Raw genomic sequence first — 21,924 nt, 5'->3', positions numbered from 1 at the left:
GTCACACTAATATTTTATATTTCTACATACTTTTAACGGAGAAGAAGAAGATGTACAGTGTTTTCTGGAACAAAATTTATGGAAAAGACAATTAACCTATTCACCCCGGATTCCCTGTTAAAAGGTCCACTCTCACTATTGATAACAATAAGTTTGGGTCAAACCATGGTGGTGAAAAGGTTAAAACGGATGGAAGGGATGGTGTGTGGTGGTGATGAAAGGAGCACTTGTAAAGGATGTCAGTGCTAACTTTCCTTTATGCCAGTACTCTGCCTGTCTTGCCATATTTAATCAACAAAAAGAAACGGAGCATATGATAAATGTTGGATAGGAACAAGCTTACATGCACCCAGCATTTGTTGGTCTTACTCATGCACCTTTGAAAGGATATCTGAACTCTCTTGATGATGTTTACGCAGAAAGTTCAATATACTTGTGTCTTATATGATAACATACTGTAGACTAGGCTAGTATACGGTCTCCATCTTATTTTTAACCCTTAGAGTGCTGTAATTTTTCCAACCAAAATTTCAGTGCAACATTTTACCAAGTTTTATGAATTTTTCTGTAATTTTTTTGATAATTTTGGACCAAATAGACATCATATTTCACTGGTTACAGTTTTTCATCAAAATTTTGGCAAAAATCTGAAAAAAATTTGACTGGGGGTGCATTTTATGATGACGACAAAGACTGACCCTGGCGCTCAAAGGGTTAAGCCTGATCTTCAGCCAGTATTGGAGCCACTGCTGACAGCAATAACTGGCAAAGTCATAGACCCCTGATACACCTTACGGAAAGACATTACTGATTCATCACTGATATGGCTGGGCTTTTGCCTAGACTCTACGGCTTCCCTCTGCACTTTTTTCCACAATCACTGACATATCTTGATGAAGTTTCATGGAAAAGTAATCTTTCTCCCTGTTGTATCCAGGGATGAGAATGTTTCTTCCGCATCAGAAGATTACATCCAGGCTAGGAAAAAAGTGAATGAGCCCGCAGCTTCTGCTGTGTCAGATGGACTGATACGGAACAAATTTCCAAACAGGGAATGGAGAATCATTGACAAGTTGGCAAATGTATATTTAGTAATGTCTGTCCTCCTATAGAGGAAAGAATTGGTTCGGGGCAGACTAATATGTTTACTAATTTGAGAAAGATACAGTGGCAAGACTATAACATTGATTTTATCGTGGCTAATGCCACGTGATGCTAGACATGTACAGACATAAAACAATCTGTACATGTCTGTCGCCTAGCCAACGTGGAGTTTCGCCAGATCACATGGTGATATTCACACTTAATGATTCATTGATACTTGCACGGCAAGGGCATCTGATGAAATATCTCATGAGGTAGGGGGCTTTATCTTAATATGAACTTTCCTATTCATGAAATCAATACGATATAAGCTTAGGCTGAGACGACTGTAAATAGCACTGTGCAGTGCTAGAGGGAAAGGCCCAAAAGATCTGAACGGAAGGAATAATCTCATAAATTCACACTTGCAATGAAGTGATTTCTTTGCCATTTGCCAAACATCAAATTTGGCTGATTAAATGCTGAATTGGCGAATTTTCTGTGACTCTATTTGCCAGTTCAGTGAAAGCCAATTAAACAGTGAGGCTGATGGCTTTTTTTTTAAATTGCAAAGACAATGCTGACAACAGAGCCCTGTCTGGATATCTGTCACTCACGTGACATACTCAGTGATTGTATATAAAAGATAATCTCTTCATGCCTTTTCATAAACCGGTTTCCTTGCTGTAATTATTTTTATTTCATGATATGTGTACTTACATTTTAATAGATGTGTTATCATCATTGATGTGGGATTCACAACTCAAATTGACAAACAGGTAGGGTTTCCAATTTGTGAAAAGCCGTTGGAGTACATTAACTCTTGTGAGCCAGAGATACATTTCCGCTCCTTGTACCCACGCAAAAATCAACATGTGTAGCTGTTGCCATACGACATCGACAATACTATGGTACCAAATACCGCACCATACACTCATTCTTTGCTGTTGAGCTTCACACAGATTTTTAAAAGCACAAGAGAGGCTAATCTTGATTTTGAGAGTCTGTATGGATATTGGCAACATTACTTGGGGTACGTGGCATACTGTTTAAAAGCCCAAGCTGTGGAAGATTTGTAGTCCCATGTGGCATCAGACACGTTTTCAGTTTGATTAGTTCCATGTATCCCCGAAAGTCATTGAAAGAGGTCTTACATGGATAACGTTCATGTAAATATTATGACTTTTGCTGTTTACCGTGACTTACCACAAGAAAACTATGTGACATTGAGGTTAACCAATTTTTTCCCCTGTGTCACAATGGAATGTCTCATTTTACCAGAGAAGGTGATGGGATTAATCCAAACTCTGCTGACTCTTGAGGTGGGTTTCAAATACCGAGGGAGATGTGATGACATGTATGTTGTAATGAATCACATGTGCTTGGATTGTGATGATGATGTTTTTTGGCAATAACCTGTTACAGATGTCTGTGAAATTCCCTGCACCAAAACGAATGTACACTATTTGCACATTCTTGTTCAACTTTTCCCCGGCAGGTTCAAATTCCAAATATCACCTTTTTATCCGGAATTTTGAAAATGAATTACACGTACTTCTGAATCAATTTGTGAAAGGATAACATCGCCACAAGGAATGCCGTGTTTGTCTTCCACATTCCATTCCATTCCACTATCACAAGTGCTCAAATGAAATTCAGGGGAAGATCAAATCATTTGGAAAAAACTTTCTCTCATGAAGCCAAAGCAGTGAAGATAACAGCCATCATCTTATCATGCTCTCAAAGTCTTCAAGAAAAAGATAGTCCTATTAGAGAAACATTCAAAGAACTGACCCTATGCAACATGGTACATCCCTACTGATAATTTTTGGAAATTTATCTGATTATATAGCACAACATTAATAAAGACAACTTATGGATTTTAATAACACAGTGGGTGGTTTTCTATAGAGTGTTAGATTCTCGTCTTTTCTGATAATAAAATAGACATAATATTATAATGTGAGTTCAAAAACATTTTATAACTGTGTAAACGGAATCAATCGGTATAGTTGCTATACTGATATCTTGGTGTGCCACTCTCTCTATGAGTCACCGCAAAGTTAAAGGTCCTCCAAGTGGCATTCTTGGTCTGTAACACTTTTTAACATCTTACTTTTGTGCCAAAGGTCATCATTTGATCTCACAATCGTGTACAGAAAGGGCAAAATCAAAAAAAGACCAATGGCTTCTGAAAGCAATCAGACATTTTGTGTCCATTGAACTCCAACAGAGCACTTGACAGATTTCATATCACGGTGATTGGCAATGTTCTACACAAAAAAGAAAGCCATGTGGCATTGCACTGCATTGTACCCTGCACAGAATCAAACTCACCAGTTTGTGAATATATTTGTAAGTTACTCAGGCTCAATTTTACACAAATGCTCAAGTAACAAATCATGGTTTTGAAACTAGAATATCATTATGCCTTTCACCAGGCAAACTTTTCATTAATGTCATACAATCTATGCATAATTACATATTCAAATATTGACTTATGATATGAACTTATGGTATCGTGATATGTTTAACAAGTCATCGTTGATGACACAGTCCCCACTTGTTAATCAGTATTTTGATTACAGGTCCTCAAAGAGGATAGAGTCCTCTTCATTAGGTCTGTGATAAAAATACTTTTGAATGAATTCGCTTGATACATGTCTGAGTTATGGTTCAGGACATGAAAAAAATCGTAACAAAATGGTCGCACAGCGGCCATATTGGATCGCATCACAAAACAAATTGATGTGCATAGCTATGACATTGGTCGATGTCCTTGTACCAACTTTGAATAAAATTGGTCAAAACATGCGGATATGCCTGAGAAATGGCTCTGTACATGAAAAAATCGTAATAAAATGGCCGCCTGGCGGCCATATTGGATCGTATCACAAAACAGATTGATGTGCATATGTATGACATAGGTCAATGTCCTTGTACCAACTTTGAATAAAATCGGTTGAGATATGCCTGAGTTATGGCTCTGTACATGAAAAAATCGTAATAAAATGGCTGCACAGCGGCCATTTTGGATCGTATCACAAAACAATTGACATGCATATCTATGACATTGGTCAATGTCCTTGTACCAACTCTGAATAAAATCTGTTGAAACGTGCCTGAGTTATGGCTCTGTACATGAAAAAATCGTAATAAAATGGTCGCCTGGCGGCCACATTGGATCGTATCACAAAACAAATTGACATGCATATCTATGACATTGGTCAATGTCCTTGTACCAACTCTGAATAAAATCGGTTGAAACATGCCTGAGTAATGGCTCTGTACATGAAAAAATCGTAATAAAATGGCCGCCTGGCGGCCATATTGGATCGTATCACAAAACAAATTGACGTGCATATCTATGACATTGGTCAATGTCCTTGTACCAACTCTGAATAAAATCGGTCAAAACATGCCTGAGTAATGGCTCTGTACATGAAAAAATCGTAATAAAATGGTCGCCTGGCGGCCATATTGGATCGTATCACAAAACAAATTGATGTGCATATCTATGACATTGGTCAATGTCCTTGTACCAACTCTGAATAAAATCGGTCAAAACATGCCTGAGTAATGGCTCTGTACATGAAAAAATCGTAATAAAATGGCCGCCTGGCGGCCATATTGGATCGTATCACAAAACAAATTGACGTGCATCTGTATGACATTGGTCAATGTCCTTGTACCAACTCTGAATAAAATCGGTCAAAACATGCCTGAGTAATGGCTCTGTACATGAAAAAATCGTAATAAAATGGTCGCCTGGCGGCCATATTGGATCGTATCACAAAACAAATTGATGTGCATATCTATGACATGGTCAATGTCCATGTACCAACTCTGAATAAAATCGGTCGAAACATGCCTGAGTAATGGCTCTGTACATGAAAAAATCGTAATAAAATGGCCGCCTGGCGGCCATATTGGATCGTATCACAAAACAAATTGACGTGCATCTGTATGACATTGGTCAATGTCCTTGTACCAACTTTGAATAAAATCGGTTGGAACATGCCTGAGTAATGGCTCTGTACATGAAAAAATCGTAATAAAATGGCCGCCTGGCGGCCATATTGGATCGTATCACAAAACAAATTGACATGCATATCTATGACATTGGTCAATGTCCTTGTACCAACTCTGAATAAAATCGGTCAAAACATGCCTGAGTAATGGCTCTGTACATGAAAAAATCGTAATAAAATGGTCGCCTGGCGGCCATATTGGATCGTATCACAAAACAAATTGATGTGCATATCTATGACATTGGTCAATGTCCTTGTACCAACTCTGAATGAAATCGGTCGAAACATGCCTGAGTAATGGCTCTGTACATGAAAAAATCGTAATAAAATGGCCGCCTGGCGGCCATATTGGATCGTATCACAAAACAAATTGACGTGCATCTGTATGACATTGGTCAATGTCCTTGTACCAACTTTGAATAAAATCGGTTGGAACATGCCTGAGTTATGGCTCTGTACATGAAAAAATCGTAATAAAATGGCCGCCTGGCGGCCATATTGGATCGTATCACAAAACAAATCGACGTGCATCTGTATGCCATATGAAGTAATCCTTGTATCAAGTTTGAATGAAATCGCTCCAGGCATCTCAGAGATATTTGCGTGAACGGACGGACGGACGCACGCACGCACGCACGCACGGACGCACGCACGCACGGACGCACGCACGCACGGACATGACCAAACCTATAAGTCCCCCCGGACGGTGTCCGTGGGGACTAATAAATATTACAGAAGTGTAAGTGACTGTAAGAATGTCTTCAACAGATGTATTCCAGCATTTGGTCAAGCGGAACATGAAAATTTGATTTTTGAGTAATTTTATGTAATTGCTGTATAAAATTTTCTCTATCTCATCCCCACCAATAGTTCAGAATCATCAAGCCCCTAGGATTTTTGTCATATTAGAAAAACAAACTTAAGAAAAGAAGCTATTAGTGAGTTCAGCATGAGTAGTTCTTCCTTGTTGAAACAAAGGTTGGAATAATTCAGCTGTTGTTTTCAAGTTATCCGACAAGTCCACAAAAGATGCACGCACATGGTTCCAGACTTATCCAGCTGTGACGGGACACATATAGAAATCTAGATTCTTGTTCGATGTCATGAAATTGCATCCACCTCACAGTCAAAATGCCTCTCTCCTGTATTATCGAAAAGTTCAAAGTTTTAATTCATGAGTTGGAGGTACTAACTTGGAACCCACAGGGAAAACATGGCAACAATCATCAATATATGTTTGGCAAGGCTATATAAAATTACACCCTACAAAGTACAGAGAGTAATTTAAGACATTATCTTTTCTGCCCCTCTTTTTAAAAAAATCTTTTCATAGTGTTGCTCATGATGACGTGAACAACCGTCATCATCAAATCTTTGTCCATAACACTGTACCTTATCTAGCGTGTCCTCTATAAAAGCTAAATCAATGTAGCACAGCCTCAAAAATTTCTCTCTAACATTAGAAAATTGTGCATACTGCATGTTCTGATGTAAGGCTGCCACAAAGAAATTTCAAGAAATTACTGTCTTAATGAAAAGATATCAGAAATGTCATCATTTAGGAGTCCATCCAGTTCTAATGATTACTTCAGTAATCCAAGTACTGAGTATTTCATCTTTCCGGCATTGATTTGAGGAGGCTGTCTTTTCTTCTCTGTCCTCCAAAGCCCACCTACAACTGTAGTGCTCACTTCAGGCGGCTTTGCCTACGCTGCGTCCTTTACCCCCAAAACACAATCATCATGTCATTTACCGGTGTGCGAAGGCTGCATCTGCAATAGCTGCCATAATCACAACCCCCTTTCACAAAAGCTGATTGAAGTATTAGCTGTGTCCTCGACCCAAACCCACAGGAGTTGCAGGTGGGGTTGAGGACATCATACGCCTACAAGAAACTGTATGTGTCCGCCTGCCTGTCAAAGAAACTTGCTGTGCTGGTCTACTGTCTTTCAAAGGTTGAGCCCATACATGGAAAACAATAAATATTAGGCAAAATATCTTTCCCAAAACCAATGTGCCTCATCATAGATATCTGAAATATGTAGGTAACATTGTATATTGCACCTGAACAAGATGTTGTTGGCAAGTTGGAGTTGGGTCAAGACACAAGTTTTACAGCAGATTAGGAGAAATGCGATTTATCCATAATGAAATTCTAGTCATGTGGAAATGACAGTTTTGCTTAGAACCCTTTCAGGCCCGAAATCCTATATATAAGAGTAATTAAGAACGTTATCAGAAAGTCAGACCTGAGAGGGTTAATTCGTTTCCATAATTAAGAGTCACAAGTGGCCTTGGTATTTACTTGGTAATAGAACTGAAAAGGTCCGACAGAAAGTATTTTTTGCATATTTCAATTATTGAGAAGTTTCACATCCACATTAGTGAAATATCTGATTGCCCTTTGTAAAAGCCGAAACAACATGAATATGTTTCGACAATCTTGTCAGACGTATAAAATGAGAGCAACAGTAAAGCAATTCTTTTAATGGATTTTCTACAGAACAGTTTGACTGAAAAATACCACCTTGACGATAATTATTGGTAATTGTAAACTGTTTAATACAATGGGTTTTTCTGAGCATTCTTGACTTGTCTGATCTTCCAGAAAAAAATTTGCCCGACTAGAAATAAATTTTGAAATAATCTTACATATTATCATTCATTCAGGTTTATGGTATATTAAATCACAGCTGTAGCATATACTTCACCGAACACCGTCCAATCTGGTTTTCCCAGGGATGTGACCAGCCAGATAGCCATTTGTAATGATCATGAATTGTCTTGTTTATCTGATTCCTTTACTATAAGACCCCTATGAGACTGAGAAATCAAAGCAGGACAAATTCAGATGCCAGTACCAGGTCTGCCAGAGGGACAGAACTATCAACATACCCCGTACAGCAAACAAGGGTGGTTCCCAAATGCATTCTCCATATCAGATGAGAACGTAAACTTCCTTAGTCTGCCATACACACTGATGGGATAACACACATTTGTGAAAAACTCAAATCAGTAACAAAGAAATCCCTACAGTACATACCAAGAAATATTACTTAATATTGAACACTTTGGTCTCCAGGGGTCAAAGGTCATATATCTATGGCAGAATACATCAGCTTCAAAGAGTTTTGATGCACAGATCAGCTGTTGTTTTACATCGTTTTGCAGAATTCTACACGTTAGATGCCAAGTGTGTATGTTCCCACTACTGTGTTTGATCAGCTGAATCAGATGTAAAATAGGGTCTGTTGTGTTTCATGAAAATAAAAATATTTAGATCACTGTTCACTGTCCAATGCATGTATGGTCAACTGCCAGAATATATCTCAGGTAATCCACATCTCCACACAAATGGCTCTGACAGACTTTTCCCTACACATACATGTGCATTGAAAATGTGAAGAATTTAAAGTTTGATGAGCTCCATGGAAAAGATAGACACATTGTTAATTAATAGGAATGTTATCGGGTGTTCGGAAAAGCAGCTCATTAAAAAATACTTTTCATCCATAGGGGCCAACCATCAGAGCTTTAATAAAACACAAACAGTTTTAAACACAAACAGTTTTTCCCCCAGTTTCAAAGGCCTGGTCAGGTTATTTCAGTATGGAGAGCTTGTAATAGTATAAATACTATGGTTTATATAGGCTACGGCTCGGATGAGAAACATTTTCAACTCAACTGTAATGTGCTATGATATCTCACTTTAGCAGTGAGAAACCCAACGACTAGAAAGTTGGAAAATCGGCATCTGGAAGAAGCGCAAATACACAAATCAGCCACGGGATCACACATTTACTGGCAAAGATGTGAAAAGGAATGTGGGTTCAGCTCAAGAATTTAAAATATAGCCATAATCGTATTGCCAGATGGCAGAGAACCTACTCGCTGAGCTCCGGGAATCACATAAATTCGAAAAGCTTGAAAACTGATTAGGTTTTCACATAAACATACTGAAAAGATGGGAGTCCATCACGGATGATCAGCTTTCAATAAAAGTTTAGTTAGGCAGTTTAATTGGCTATTCTGAGTCCATGGTGACATAACTCTGACCATGTCAAACCAATCAATTTACTAAGAAAGGACCACAAACCCAGTAAAACTATTCCATGTTTACAAATATTTTTTGAAACTTGTAAAAACATGACAAGACTTTGTATTTTTCTCAGTAAGGCATGGCTTGTCTTTCTGGTCATTAAATCCTGATTCCGTCTTGTCGCCAGAAGATTACTGTCAAATGCACAATAAACTTACATTTTGTGAACGTAAATTCGAACATTGTGTAAGTCGTTCACTTTCCGCAGAACATGTCATGTACCATGAACTTTTAAAGCAAAGCTCTTTCTTCATTTCAACCGTTTCTTTCCTATAAAAAGCTTGATCCAACTTTATTAATTTTTGTCCGGCTTGCTTTTGACATTCGAATCAGTTGTCTCTCAATTGGACAGAATTATAAAGAGATCACTACAGTGTGGATGAAATAGCAGACGAACGGGCAATGAAAAATAGTTTATGGTGATGTCTACATTTGCCCGGAGTCGAATACAGTCACAGAATGTGCTGCTCATAAAAAGTAACAGTACACAGCGCGTTGTTTCATTTGGTTGACTCTCTGAGACACAGATGAAAGTCAAATATTTTAAAAGGAAAAAAAATATACTTTCAACATTTTGGGAACATGTTTACCCTTGGGCAAAGTCTACTTGTGACAAAAATGGCAAAGAATGCGTATTACTTGACAACTGATGAAACTTTGCCTGCCCCGTTGAAAAGGTACTAATCTTCCACTCAGTAGCTGATGAAAATGAAGTGAGGATGGACTCATATTCTGGAATCACATTCAATCAATGCGTCAAAGTAAAAAGTCATTCAGAATACCGTGCTCAGCTTTGTCTTGTTTTACCATCAGATTGTTACATGATAAAACTTTAATACAACAACAGTTATAATTCATAAACCTTACAACAAAAGTCAATTCTCCTGTATCCACTGCTTTCTCACAATGGCAGTGTTTTGTCTAAAAGGTGGCATTTTCCATACCTTTGAATCACATGGTTTTGACCTGTGATCATTTTGACAGTCATCAACGATAGCAAAAATTTCAGAGGACTGTGGTGTGGCAAAATAGACTCTTTGTGCTTTGTTCCCATTTTCATTTGGTCTGGACTATCTTTCCACACAACTTTATAGGAGTCTGAAGTTAGCAAATTTGAATTCAATAACTCCATTCTTACACAGGATATGAATTTCATTGAAATATTTCACAAAAATCTAATATTTCTCAAATTTTGAGAGAAAATATCAATATTTCTTCAATTAATCTGGTCACACACAAAAATTACCAAAATGGATAAGATTATATGATTAAACACTACAGTAAGCCCGGTGCCTGTGATCTTTAAAAAATTACATACAGGAGCCAGGATGTCCAGGTGAGATAACATTTGATGTGCCATTCATAAAATATTTCATCAAAACATCTACAACTTTCATTATCACAGAATTTGTCAAAGCAGAACAAAAATGTTGGAATATGTATGGCTTCAGTTATCAAATAATGTAACTTACCTGAATTTAAAGAAAAATAGAGGGGAAAAATTTTATTTGGAATTACAGATTAAACAAAGGAAATGGTAAAGTAAATGTACTTACTCGCACTCCGTAGCACACTCCACCATGAAGTAGTTTTTCATCCGGATGTAGCCATCCTCTTGCTGGCTTGTTGATGAAACTGCCGTTCTTGCTCCAGTCAGTGTGACTAGCATTGGAATCAGGCACTTTTTTCTGTCTCATGCGGTTGATCATCCCCGCCATGGCCAGGAACGACGGGTGTCTGAAATTCCACAATTTCTTACGGTTATTGGGACGCCGGTTTGGCGAGGAAAAGAACATGGTGTGGGAGCTCGGTCTGATTTGGTGCACTAGGGCAGCGTCGAACCTGATCTGGCTATCTGGCATTTGGTCTGTTGGTTGGAGTCTTGAAAAGTTCATCGTACATACAATGATAAAAAACTTGCTGACTTTGCAAAAAACACCACAAATTTTCGAACAGTCTCTAGTAGTTTGCTCACATCATTGGAAAACCGAAGAGTCAATAAAATCAAGCAGATGATCGACTTATTTTGAATGTGTACAGCTTTAAAGTCTTTCACAAGATACTTGGCAAATGTAGGAAATTATTCAATTTATCCCATTGTACATAAAAAAGTTAAAAAAAAAACTTCCTTCTTTGGAAAATGAGGAGGAGGAAAAGATGTGAGCGCTGATGATGACGACGTAAACACTGATGATGATGAAAACCACACATCTGCAGGAGACCCGACCACAAATCAATTAAAAGATCTTCACAAGTCTTGGTGAAAGAGAAAACTCTCCAGGTCCAGTTTTATCAGTAAACACAGCAAGAGTCTGACTGTTTGGCTACACATGTATCAAACGATGAACTTCGGCCACAGTTCACAGCAAGCTGAAGGGGTTGCTACCGACTCTCCGCTGCAAATCTGTCGCCAGAGATGACGGCGGCCAGCCTGAGGAGTGGAACGCCTGGCTATAAAAAGGAAATGACACCAGCTGAAGATTTCCCCTCCTCTTAGATTAAAAGTTGTGATGGAAAGCACGCTCACTTCCTTTCAGTCCAAAGTTGCTGATGTCTGGGAGAAAATCTTTACAAAGCTGACATACTCCTGACCTGCAGGTATGTTTTTTTGAAGGATGGAATTTGGCAGAGTACCGTGTAGGCTACAAGCTGGGCACTCACTGACCACCCGAGTTTACGAAGAGAACGCTACAGTTGAACTGTCAGTGGCATCGCTGATATGGGTATATATCACAACCTGACATCGATCAACTGACGGCAAGCTGCCTGCGTCTTGCGTTTAAATATAGACACCAAGTGAGTATAAACACTGGCCACCCAGCAGATGAGCAAGACATTCAAACCAACAGCAGAGAAACAGCTGGGCAGGCACTGAACTTCCTGTAGTGTACCGAGTACAAATAATGCCTACGTCCTCAGTGGCAGCTCAACGGAGGCACACACACAGGTATACACACGGCTAAAACGCATTTTTCTTCTCCACCCTATGACATCATGACACGACTACTAAGGATTTAACAATGTCTGTGTTTGCTGACTGATCAAATCAATTAAAATCGCTTCTCCGGCACACTAGCACCATCAACAGCTATACATGCGCTGCTCCCTCTCAAAGTGTGTTGATAAAGGTATATGTACACATTCACTCATTTTGATCCTCAGCTGAATTGGGAGATCCCATTCCCAAACACGGGGTACAAACCATTCATATGACTGAGGGACACCCACCAACATCTCATTGTGATTTCCATGAATATTACTATTCAATTGAAATGCTATTTTATATAAAGTTCCACTAAACAAAATAGAGTAACCTTAAAATAGATTGAGGTTCAGCCACAGCCTGCCTGCTGAAACAAAATTAATCTTATGCCAGACCTAAAAACGTTTTTATACACTGAATTCGAGAACATTTAGTGAGTTGTACACAAATTTATAGTAATGATGACATTACATACAAACCACCCAGCCTCAAAATCAAAGCATCCTTAACAATAACGTTGAGACAGACACTGAAGGATGAAACCTTCATAATCCTTCCTCTTCTCTCTCATGAGAAAATTCCCCTTTACTTCGCTTGAATGCCCTATCTTATTTCAATTTGTAACCTGAGCTACACTGCCCTGTTCATGGTTCTATGAAGAACCTGCCCGTCTGTTGACAGTTGTTCAGTTGTCATGTCTCCATGAAGCCCTGCCAACCAAATACCATAGATGTGATACTTCCGATCTGTCCCTCTAAAAATAATATCTGAACTCCAGTTGGGAGATTCTACTACAACAGTAGGGTGGTTGCACACTGAGATGTGACCGTCAAATAAAATCCTCCTTTAACACCTTACCCCAAGGTCAGTTTTTTTAAAGCCAACGACCTTACATTGTACATGAACTTGGTTAACTGCCGTAGGGTGTAATTCTACTGACAAATTATGCAAATTACACAACTGAACAATACCTCTGTTTCTATCGTTCACACTCACTCTCTCTTGCTCTCACTGATCACATCATATCAACACCCCTGCATGTTAAAATGGTTCCTGCTACCTACCTCAGACTGAAAGATTAGAAACCCCACAGGCGATGAGAAGACTTCCGGAAACGTCAGCGTCCCAGCTTGCCCAATCAGACGCCACCCTCGCTGTGGTTTTACTCTCCTGATGTGAATCACACAAAGAAAAAAAACAGACATGGGATGATCACTGTTGGGCTAAAATGTAATTGTGGAATTCCGTTGATTCTTTTCAATACAGACATTCAAACACTGCAAATAGTCGCTGACTGCTTGCGCTGTAAGAGAACCACATTTACGGCAAAATCTAATCGCCTATCACTAATGACAACAATGAAAGGATTGGGATAAGGCTGGGCCACACGTTGCAAATTAAAAGCTAAGGCCGCGTTCAAAAAAATGGTGAGGGGGGGGGCTGGAGGAATCGCGATTGAAATCTTATTTTTTTTCAGATCCCCCCCCTCAATACCCTCAAAAATTTTCAAGTCCCCCCCCTCAATACCCTCAAAAATTTTCAAGTCCCCCCCCCAAATTACCATATAGCCGCATATTTATTAGGAATGCACGCAGAGTAAAAAAAACATGTAATGTGTCGTTCTGCACGCAAATGTTCAACACTATCTCTATCAGCAGGTTGTAGAGCCATATACCTAGGGCAAGTTCTTAAATTGATTCATTTTTAAATGCATCAGTGAACTTTTTGGATTTCTCAGTCTAAGCCCACTTGAGTTTATCCAACTCTGGCCAGTTCAATGGCACCAGCTGAAAAGCACACAAAATGACAATCATGAGAGAGTATGAAAATTATGTATTCCTAGCTACGTTTAACCAAATTGTGAAAAAATGAGCACAGTGACCTACCAAAATTTTTTTTCAAAAGTACAAGACATATACAACTTAGATGCCACTTATAAAATGTTTTACAAAATTGACAATACTGGATTGGAAGGTTAAAATATTCCATGAAATTAATGTTTTAATCTCAGAAATTTTGGGTGTAATAATGACAAATTTGATAAAAAATAAAGGATTCCATTTTAATAGTCACACATTTTTCCATTTAAATTAGAGTCTTTACTATTCAAAGTTTTACTTTTGTGTTATTGGTACAATGAGATGTGAAAATTTCATTCACTGCATAAACTTGAAATGAATGGTTTTATATATTGATTTTAAGTGATTTTAGAAAAAGTGACTTTTCATCGTATATTTGTATAAGATCAATTATGGTGGCCCCATCTTTTTTCTCTAATATTTTATTGTTCTCATATGCCAGAATTCAAAAATCCATGGTAACTGTTAGTCCCCTAGTCTTCTATGTGTTGCTCTCTGGCTGGATCTTGTGTACAAGTAGATGTATGTTTCACTGTCAATTGAGTGTCCTATGACCGAAACTCTTTTTAAACTACATCAGAGTCAGAGCTACATGTATCACTCTCACTGCCAGTATGTAGTAGCAGGGCAGTATTTGTATTAACTTTTTATTTTGACAACATTTTTGTTCAGTTTATACAATTGTGTTCTTGTTCTATTCCCTACAGAATGTTGAGCTATCCAGTATTCAGCTTGCCAACACAGCCTACGTGTACCGTGCATTTGCATCATTCAATTATCACCAATATTTAGACAAACGGGCTTTGTTGACAAACTGAATATTGTGTTTTTCAGCATGCTGTAGAGAGACACCAAGAAACTCTGTTTGATACATTGCATAGAAATATTGAAAAATTATAAACAGTTGTAGCTCCTGCCCCATTACAAGGCCAACTTGTTCTACGAAAATTTAATGGCATTCATACAGTTTTAGACTTTTTTGAGATTAAAGACATAAAATATGACAAAACGGTTCTAGATTTTGTTTAATTATTACTAACATTAGAACCATTGGACGACATCAAAATGTTGGGAGTCACAATATTTTCAGGTCCCCCCCTATAGGCAGAGCAAAACTTTCAAGTCCCCCCCCTCGACTACCCCAAAAATTTTCGAATCCCCCCCCTGAATTCCTCCAGCCCCCCCCTCACCACTTTTTTGAACGCGGCCTAATGCCATGATCGTAAAATTCACAGTGAAATTCCCGGAAAATAGTTCAACACTAATGTAATGTCAAACTATCATTTGTATTGCTTTCACTCTACAGGATGTAATATAAAATTATATGTTATATGATACAGACATAAACCTTGAGTTTCAACAGTTCAGTGTACACATTCTAAAATGTCGGCCCTATTACGTAGTTACCACGAAAAAACATTTTCAAACATAATGAAATATAGATATGCCTCGGCTACTTTGTGCTCTCATCTGTGTTACTATGGTAACAACACCGGGAGCAATGATGAGCAATGACTTCAAATTACACGAGTGATGTCATTACACAATTGATCAAAAGTATGTGATGTGTTTTACGATCTGAATTGATACGCTTATCACTGAGATCTTCCCATTGGGTTTTTTTTTTATTCTTCTACTCAGCGCTGTACTGAACATGAGTGATATACGGCAAATATTAGTTTCACAACATTCTGATAACAAAGCTGTGCTTCCCCTCTGTGGTTTTTATCATCTTGATTATTTCTCTCCCACTTTGAAGAGAAATTGTCAGGTTTTACATTAAAAAAAGCTATCTTTAATATTGAGTGATATTCTCAGATGGAAATCACACACTATTACATGCTATCTTTTGTCTGGACACAGATTAAACTGAGACACACATCAGCTCTAAGACGTCGCTTCAATTACCTCAGCATACGGGTAATGTAACTGTGCATATGACAATTTTCTTAATGAACAGACCTTAGTATGTGTGCGGGTGGATAAAACAAGTTCAAGTCTACATTCCTATCAGTCTCCTGTGAATGAATATGCAGCGTTCAACTACACAGGGTTATGTATCGCTGTGCTTGCTGCCTTTATATCCATCTATCAATACATACTAATATTGACAAGAAAGTCATAAATTTTACACTGCTGGATTTGTATAATTTGTGTACAAAAAATGATTGACGCATTGAAAACTGGGAGGTGAAAATCTGCATTGAAAACTGGGATGTGAAAATCTGCATTGAAACCTGGGATGCGAAAATCAGCCTCTACAAATTAGATGAAACTGGTGCACTGCCCTATATTTTTACACATATCTAGAAAGTCTTGGAAATAGCTCAATGACCTCTTTATTTTACACAACAAGCATGTACTTATATTATTACTAATTTTCAAAGGACAATATCACATGTGTTTTGAATTTTTTTCGTAATTTTGAAGACATTTCAAAAGAAATCCCTGTAAGCTAATTCGTTCATATCATTGGCCTTTGGAACTCTGTTCGAACACATCTTGCAGCTATAAAGCAAAGGTATACTTGATCACACAATTTCTCACAAAAACTACAAAATACATGTATGAATGCTGAACCATTATGTATTATGATTGTAAAGGGGGCTTGGTAAACATATAACTACTAGATAGGTCACTATTCACATTTCAATAATAGCACTACTGACGACTTTATCCATTAAACAAGAATTTACAACAAAACATCATCAAAAAGAGTTTGTTTTTTTTCTCTATTTTCTAGGTAAGTCAATATGATAAATATCAGAACAAATTATATTATCTAACGTACAGGTGTGATTTTCTGATATGCAACATCGTCAAGATAGGTTGCTGTCAGAAAGTCACCAAATTTTTCTCTGTAGTCTCTCCAAAATGGCTGGAAAGAAGATCTATAACTGTTTATAATCAGCTTTCTGAGTTAAAACAAGAACCTTGAGAAACCAAACACTCTTCTGGTTGGGGACATCCGTCATTGTAATTTCTGAAACCAGTTATACCTAACAAACAACAGCATACTTGGCACGAGAAACTGCCTAGACGTGATATGCCATGATTTGTCGTAAACAACCTGGAATTTTTTTGTAACCACTTTGACAAACGCATTTGATATTATGCTGAACAATTTGATTTTGACAAGCCTGATGATATGATATGACAGGTGTGAAATACGCCTGAAATCATACCCTGCGTGTGTGATGTAGTGTGATTTCATGCCAGCCTGATCAGAGCAGCCATAGGCTTTGATACGACATGATAATTCACCATGTGATAAAATGTAGCAAAGACACATGGGAGTGTGTATATGATACTTGTGTATTGAACAAAACACAGGAAACATACTGGGTGTGACACAGAGCAAGAAACACAAGGGCATTCATACAGGAAATAGTTTATCATGTGTTTACCATGTTACAATTTCACCTTAGTATATTCAGTAGTAACGTCACACAGGGTCATATTAATTAAGGCAAGTACACAATTCTTTTCATTGTAACTTGGACTTCTTGGACACATTTTCTGCATTGCCATCTCGCTGCTCTGTAGTCATAGCAACAGGTTAGCATTACACACAATAATGCATTATTTATCACTGTCGCTATGGTAACTTGTTTTGCTAGTGACACCATGGTAAACCAATCTCATGTCTGTAGTCATGGTAACACATCTGTGCAGATACAGGTTTGGCAACAGTGCCTGCCACTTCATATCCCCTTCTAAGCCAAAACATGATGCTATTTTGACCGGTTCCCTGCATTCAGCTGTAGCCAGAACATTTGATAAATTTTCTGGTTATGTTTGTTGTGTTTGTGAAATAAAGCTTGTTGTTCTACTCCCAAATCATATTAAAATGCCAAAACCTTAATTTGTCGACAGAGCCTGTATGTGTTGAATGTGCAACGTTATTACTAATCAAGAAATTTAGGTCGAACCAGAATCCATTTTCCACAATAACAAATATTGTATATACCAGTACAGTGCATTGTGTTTGAAGGATTGATACCGTACATTTCAACATACTCGTCTAAGGGGAGAAGAAAGAAGTTGCATTTGCTTTCTCAAACAAAAATGATAAAAATATAATCAAAAGTTACTGCTAGTGTCCCTTTAATGTTCTTTTCTATTTTACAATTTAGCAAGAATAGTAATGTCACAATTACAGACAATAATATGAGAATCTGATTGCCTCCCCAGCACTAAAGTACGATTCATATTGTCTTTCTTTGATGTAACACCATGGTTACAGGGAAAAGGTTCCGGAGAGACTACCCATGAAACTCCTTGTCGTCTGCATAGTTAAGTTGCCACCATTAGGTAATGACAGTGATGATGATCATGATGAAATCTGATGAGAGATAACAGTGATGACAGTGAAAATGATCAATATCACTGCTTCCAACCACAATCTTTACCATCTCAGTCTCGTGTGTGATAACAAGAATCTACCAGTTTCATTTCACCTGCTTCGATGATGGCTTCTTTTTATGCTTAATGCACACCTTCAGACCTGTGAAACATAAAGCCCATTTTCCAAGCTCTTAAAACAAGCTTGCATTAATTTTATCACTTTTCTTGCCGTTCCTGATAAGTACCAGCTAATGGCTTGTATAGCCCCACTTACATTCTGGCAATCTCAAGTAACCATCAAATGGACCAAGGGCAATCCATCAGTGTTCACAAAAGCCCCGCAAAACAAGCTGTCAACCAACCTCTTTTTTTCCCCACTGGTGAGCTATCAAACCTGTCGCCGTGGTCGTTGTGTTTGTTTACACTTTCCTTCTTAAGATAAATATCATCCTAAGCTTGTAAATTGACTGGCTACTTCGGTAATCTTGCATAAACTGGACCATTCTATTGAGTGGGATTGGGCATGTATCGCAGAAATGGGGGAAAACCGACTTGCGGGTGTATTTTCTGAGCAAGTGCGTTTGGATTCAGATGATAAAGAAATTGGCTACAGCACACTGGACATCAAATATCCAGTCGAGTCAAACTCTGTCTGGCTGTGACACATCTCCAATAATCAAGCATATCGGTATCAAGGAATGACTGAAAATGACAAAACCACATGGCAGAAATGGCCCTTGGTGTTGTAGCCGACACTATTAATTAAATGCTGCCCACACTCACAGCTAACACTGATATGACTGGGGTCATGGAAAGACATATACCTCGCAGGGTGAAGAGTTATGGAATCAAAACAACATTGTGATATATCCGTGGAAAACGAGATTGTCACCCATCTGCTATGTCCTTCCAAATTTGACTGGTTCCCAAATTATAAATCAGCAGCTTGGCTCACTACTGTGGAAGATATACGAGGACGCTGGTTAAGAACAAATATCATTTCTGTCTTGCAGATCTTGTCCGAAAACATTAATCAAAGTGTGTTGTGATTGGATTCCTTCAGCTCTGGTTTAACAATAGGGAAAAAGATACATAAAAATATCAAAGTGCCTTTTGATGAAATTGTGATATCGACCTATCACCTTCCAGTATCAATATATTTTTTATGGAGCCAGTGCTGCTCCATTTTCATTATTTACATTCTCATCAACAGAAATGATAGATTTTTCCAAGGTTTGAACTGCTGTCGAGGCATTTGAATACAGCTCACCCAAAGGATAGAACTTACGGCAGATTGCCACACTCATATCGATGAACCTTAACCCTGTCATTTAAATTTTCTCTTCTATCATTTACCACATCTCAGCTTTGTATGAATCGATGAACTGCAGAATCCTGGGACAGGATCTTCTGAATAAGAATTCACATTTTCCCCTGCTGTTTGGTACATTTTCACACTTAACAGACGTTAACTTATTCTCAAATTTTCTGCACAAAGGAACAATATTTTAAACGTTCGCTCTTGATATCAAGAACAGAAATCACCGCACAAAATTTTATACCGGACAAGTTACCTAATATTTCCAGACGATTGAAATTTAAAATGGCCACCATCCCAGTGTGTTAACTCTATATGGAAAAATTAAATTTTTGATTGTCAAAAGAATTAGCTACTGAAAAACTTTATTTACGTCATGAGCTTCAAAATGAGTCACCATCAGTGATAGATGAGTAAACTATATTGAAGTTTGATAGTCTGAATATATATCCCCGCAGCACACTCAGGGTACTTTTTGTCAATATCAAATCATGTAATATTTTTTATTTTCAGAAAAAAAATCTGAATTTTTATATCTCCAGCCACTTCATGTTTTGTATTTGAAGTTCTTATCATACTGTACCCTCCATACATGTATACCTAGTATTCCATTCCTAAAGAAAAGGGCGCCACCATGAGGAATTTCACTGAATAACAGATTGCAAACTGATTTTGTCATCAATTAAGAGTTGATATTCAACAAATGTTGTTTTTTAAAACACTTAAATGATTTCATTTGTATTAGCACAAAAAAGGAAGAAAACTCTACCTCTAACAGCTCTGCCACATTTTAGTAATTTTTGATCACAATAATGTTACAGGTCTCCCTTACATTATTATAAATTACTTAATAGAGTATTGTTTCAAGAAGTACATACTAGCCAGCAACCAAAACAATTAATGTGTGTCCCTATCTGACAAAATAAACTACCACATACTGACCCACATGATTGAACCTACTAAAATACTGCATCATGTTAAAATGAAACAAAAATCCTTCAACAACAATATAATTTGACAGGACTTGTCGGACACAATCTCCCCAAAAACAAGCAAAATTAATTTTATGGAAGTATCATTCACCCCTGAACACTGGTGACATAAATATAGTATTGAGCCTATGTGTTCAACCTCAACATGAAATACGATGTAGTTTCTATTTTTCTCCTTGCCCTCTAGAGGGCAGTATCATAGCTGTTTACCGACAAAAGTTAAAACTTTTCACCAAGAACGCATGCCCTCTATTCTGTGATCATCATGACTACAGACAGCAGGTACTTTTTTGAGATCGTTGAAGGAGTACGATAATTTTCAGGTATGACCTCAGTCCTTTTATTTAAATATGAAAGCTCCCTCAAATAAAAAGTCTTCGGTGTAGCCAGTACACTTTACATACGTTTTGAGGGCATGCTGTAACTGTACCACAGAAGAATCTTTCCTTAGAACGTATGAAGCATAATAGATGATGGCAAACAGTCGAAGAGAAGTACGCACTATATATGTTATTTCAAAGATTAATTTATTAATTACAATGTATAATTCAAACATGGAGATTTTCTATTCATATTTCAATAATTGTTGTTTTCGTATGTAAACTAATCAAATGATAATGATTAGGTTCTGTGCAATGAAAGAAATACGATGACGAGTGTAAATTTTGCACAAAGGCATCGCACATCTGGTCTATTACACTTTTTATACCATTTCTTTTCTCACCAAAAGTTTTGTAATGTTATGAGTCTCAATTTACATTCTACAATGTAATATGTCACGTAATTTTGATGGTTTTTATTTATATGCTATAATGTGATTTTAATGTATGTTTTTCCAGACTAAGTTGTCTGGTTTTTTTAGCATTCAATATTTTTTATGTTGTTGTTTTGTTTTGTTGTTTATGGGTTTTTGCTTCTTAGGCTTTGTTATTCTTATGGGGCTGTAACTGGATGAAAGCCCGTTGCTCCTGCTATGAATAATATAAAATAAAATAAAATAAAATACTAAAATTTCCATCTTCAACTGACAAGAGTTTAACTTTGTCATTGAAAACAATAGGTTGTACCAAAGTGTTAATGAATGGGTGGGACATTAAATTTCGTATAACATGCAAAAATGGCTATTAAGTTTGCATCACCAAGCAATGTACACATCTATATACTTTAGGTCGGTAGATTATGTATTTTATTAGTATATCAGGAATTTAGAAT

General features: G+C 37.5%; 1 protein-coding gene across 11 annotated transcripts in view; it reads right to left on the bottom strand.

Moving 5' to 3' along the window:
* Positions 1 to 21,924, bottom strand: part of LOC139121341 (SHC-transforming protein 1-like) — a 102,700-nt gene that overhangs the window by 53,006 nt on the left and 27,770 nt on the right. For all 11 annotated transcript variants that reach the window (XM_070686156.1, XM_070686152.1, XM_070686155.1 and 8 more), the window contains 2 exons: positions 13,261 to 13,366; positions 10,770 to 10,950 (listed from right to left, as the gene is read on the bottom strand). In XM_070686156.1, the coding sequence (XP_070542257.1) occupies positions 10,770 to 10,931 (162 nt within the window). In that variant the 5' untranslated portion in view covers positions 10,932 to 10,950; positions 13,261 to 13,366. The remainder of the gene's footprint in view (positions 1 to 10,769; positions 10,951 to 13,260; positions 13,367 to 21,924) is intronic.

The sequence above is a fragment of the Ptychodera flava genome, chromosome 21 (assembly GCF_041260155.1).
Source record: "Ptychodera flava strain L36383 chromosome 21, AS_Pfla_20210202, whole genome shotgun sequence".
NCBI lineage: Eukaryota > Metazoa > Hemichordata > Enteropneusta > Ptychoderidae > Ptychodera > Ptychodera flava.
This window is presented reverse-complemented; position numbering and strand designations above follow the sequence as displayed.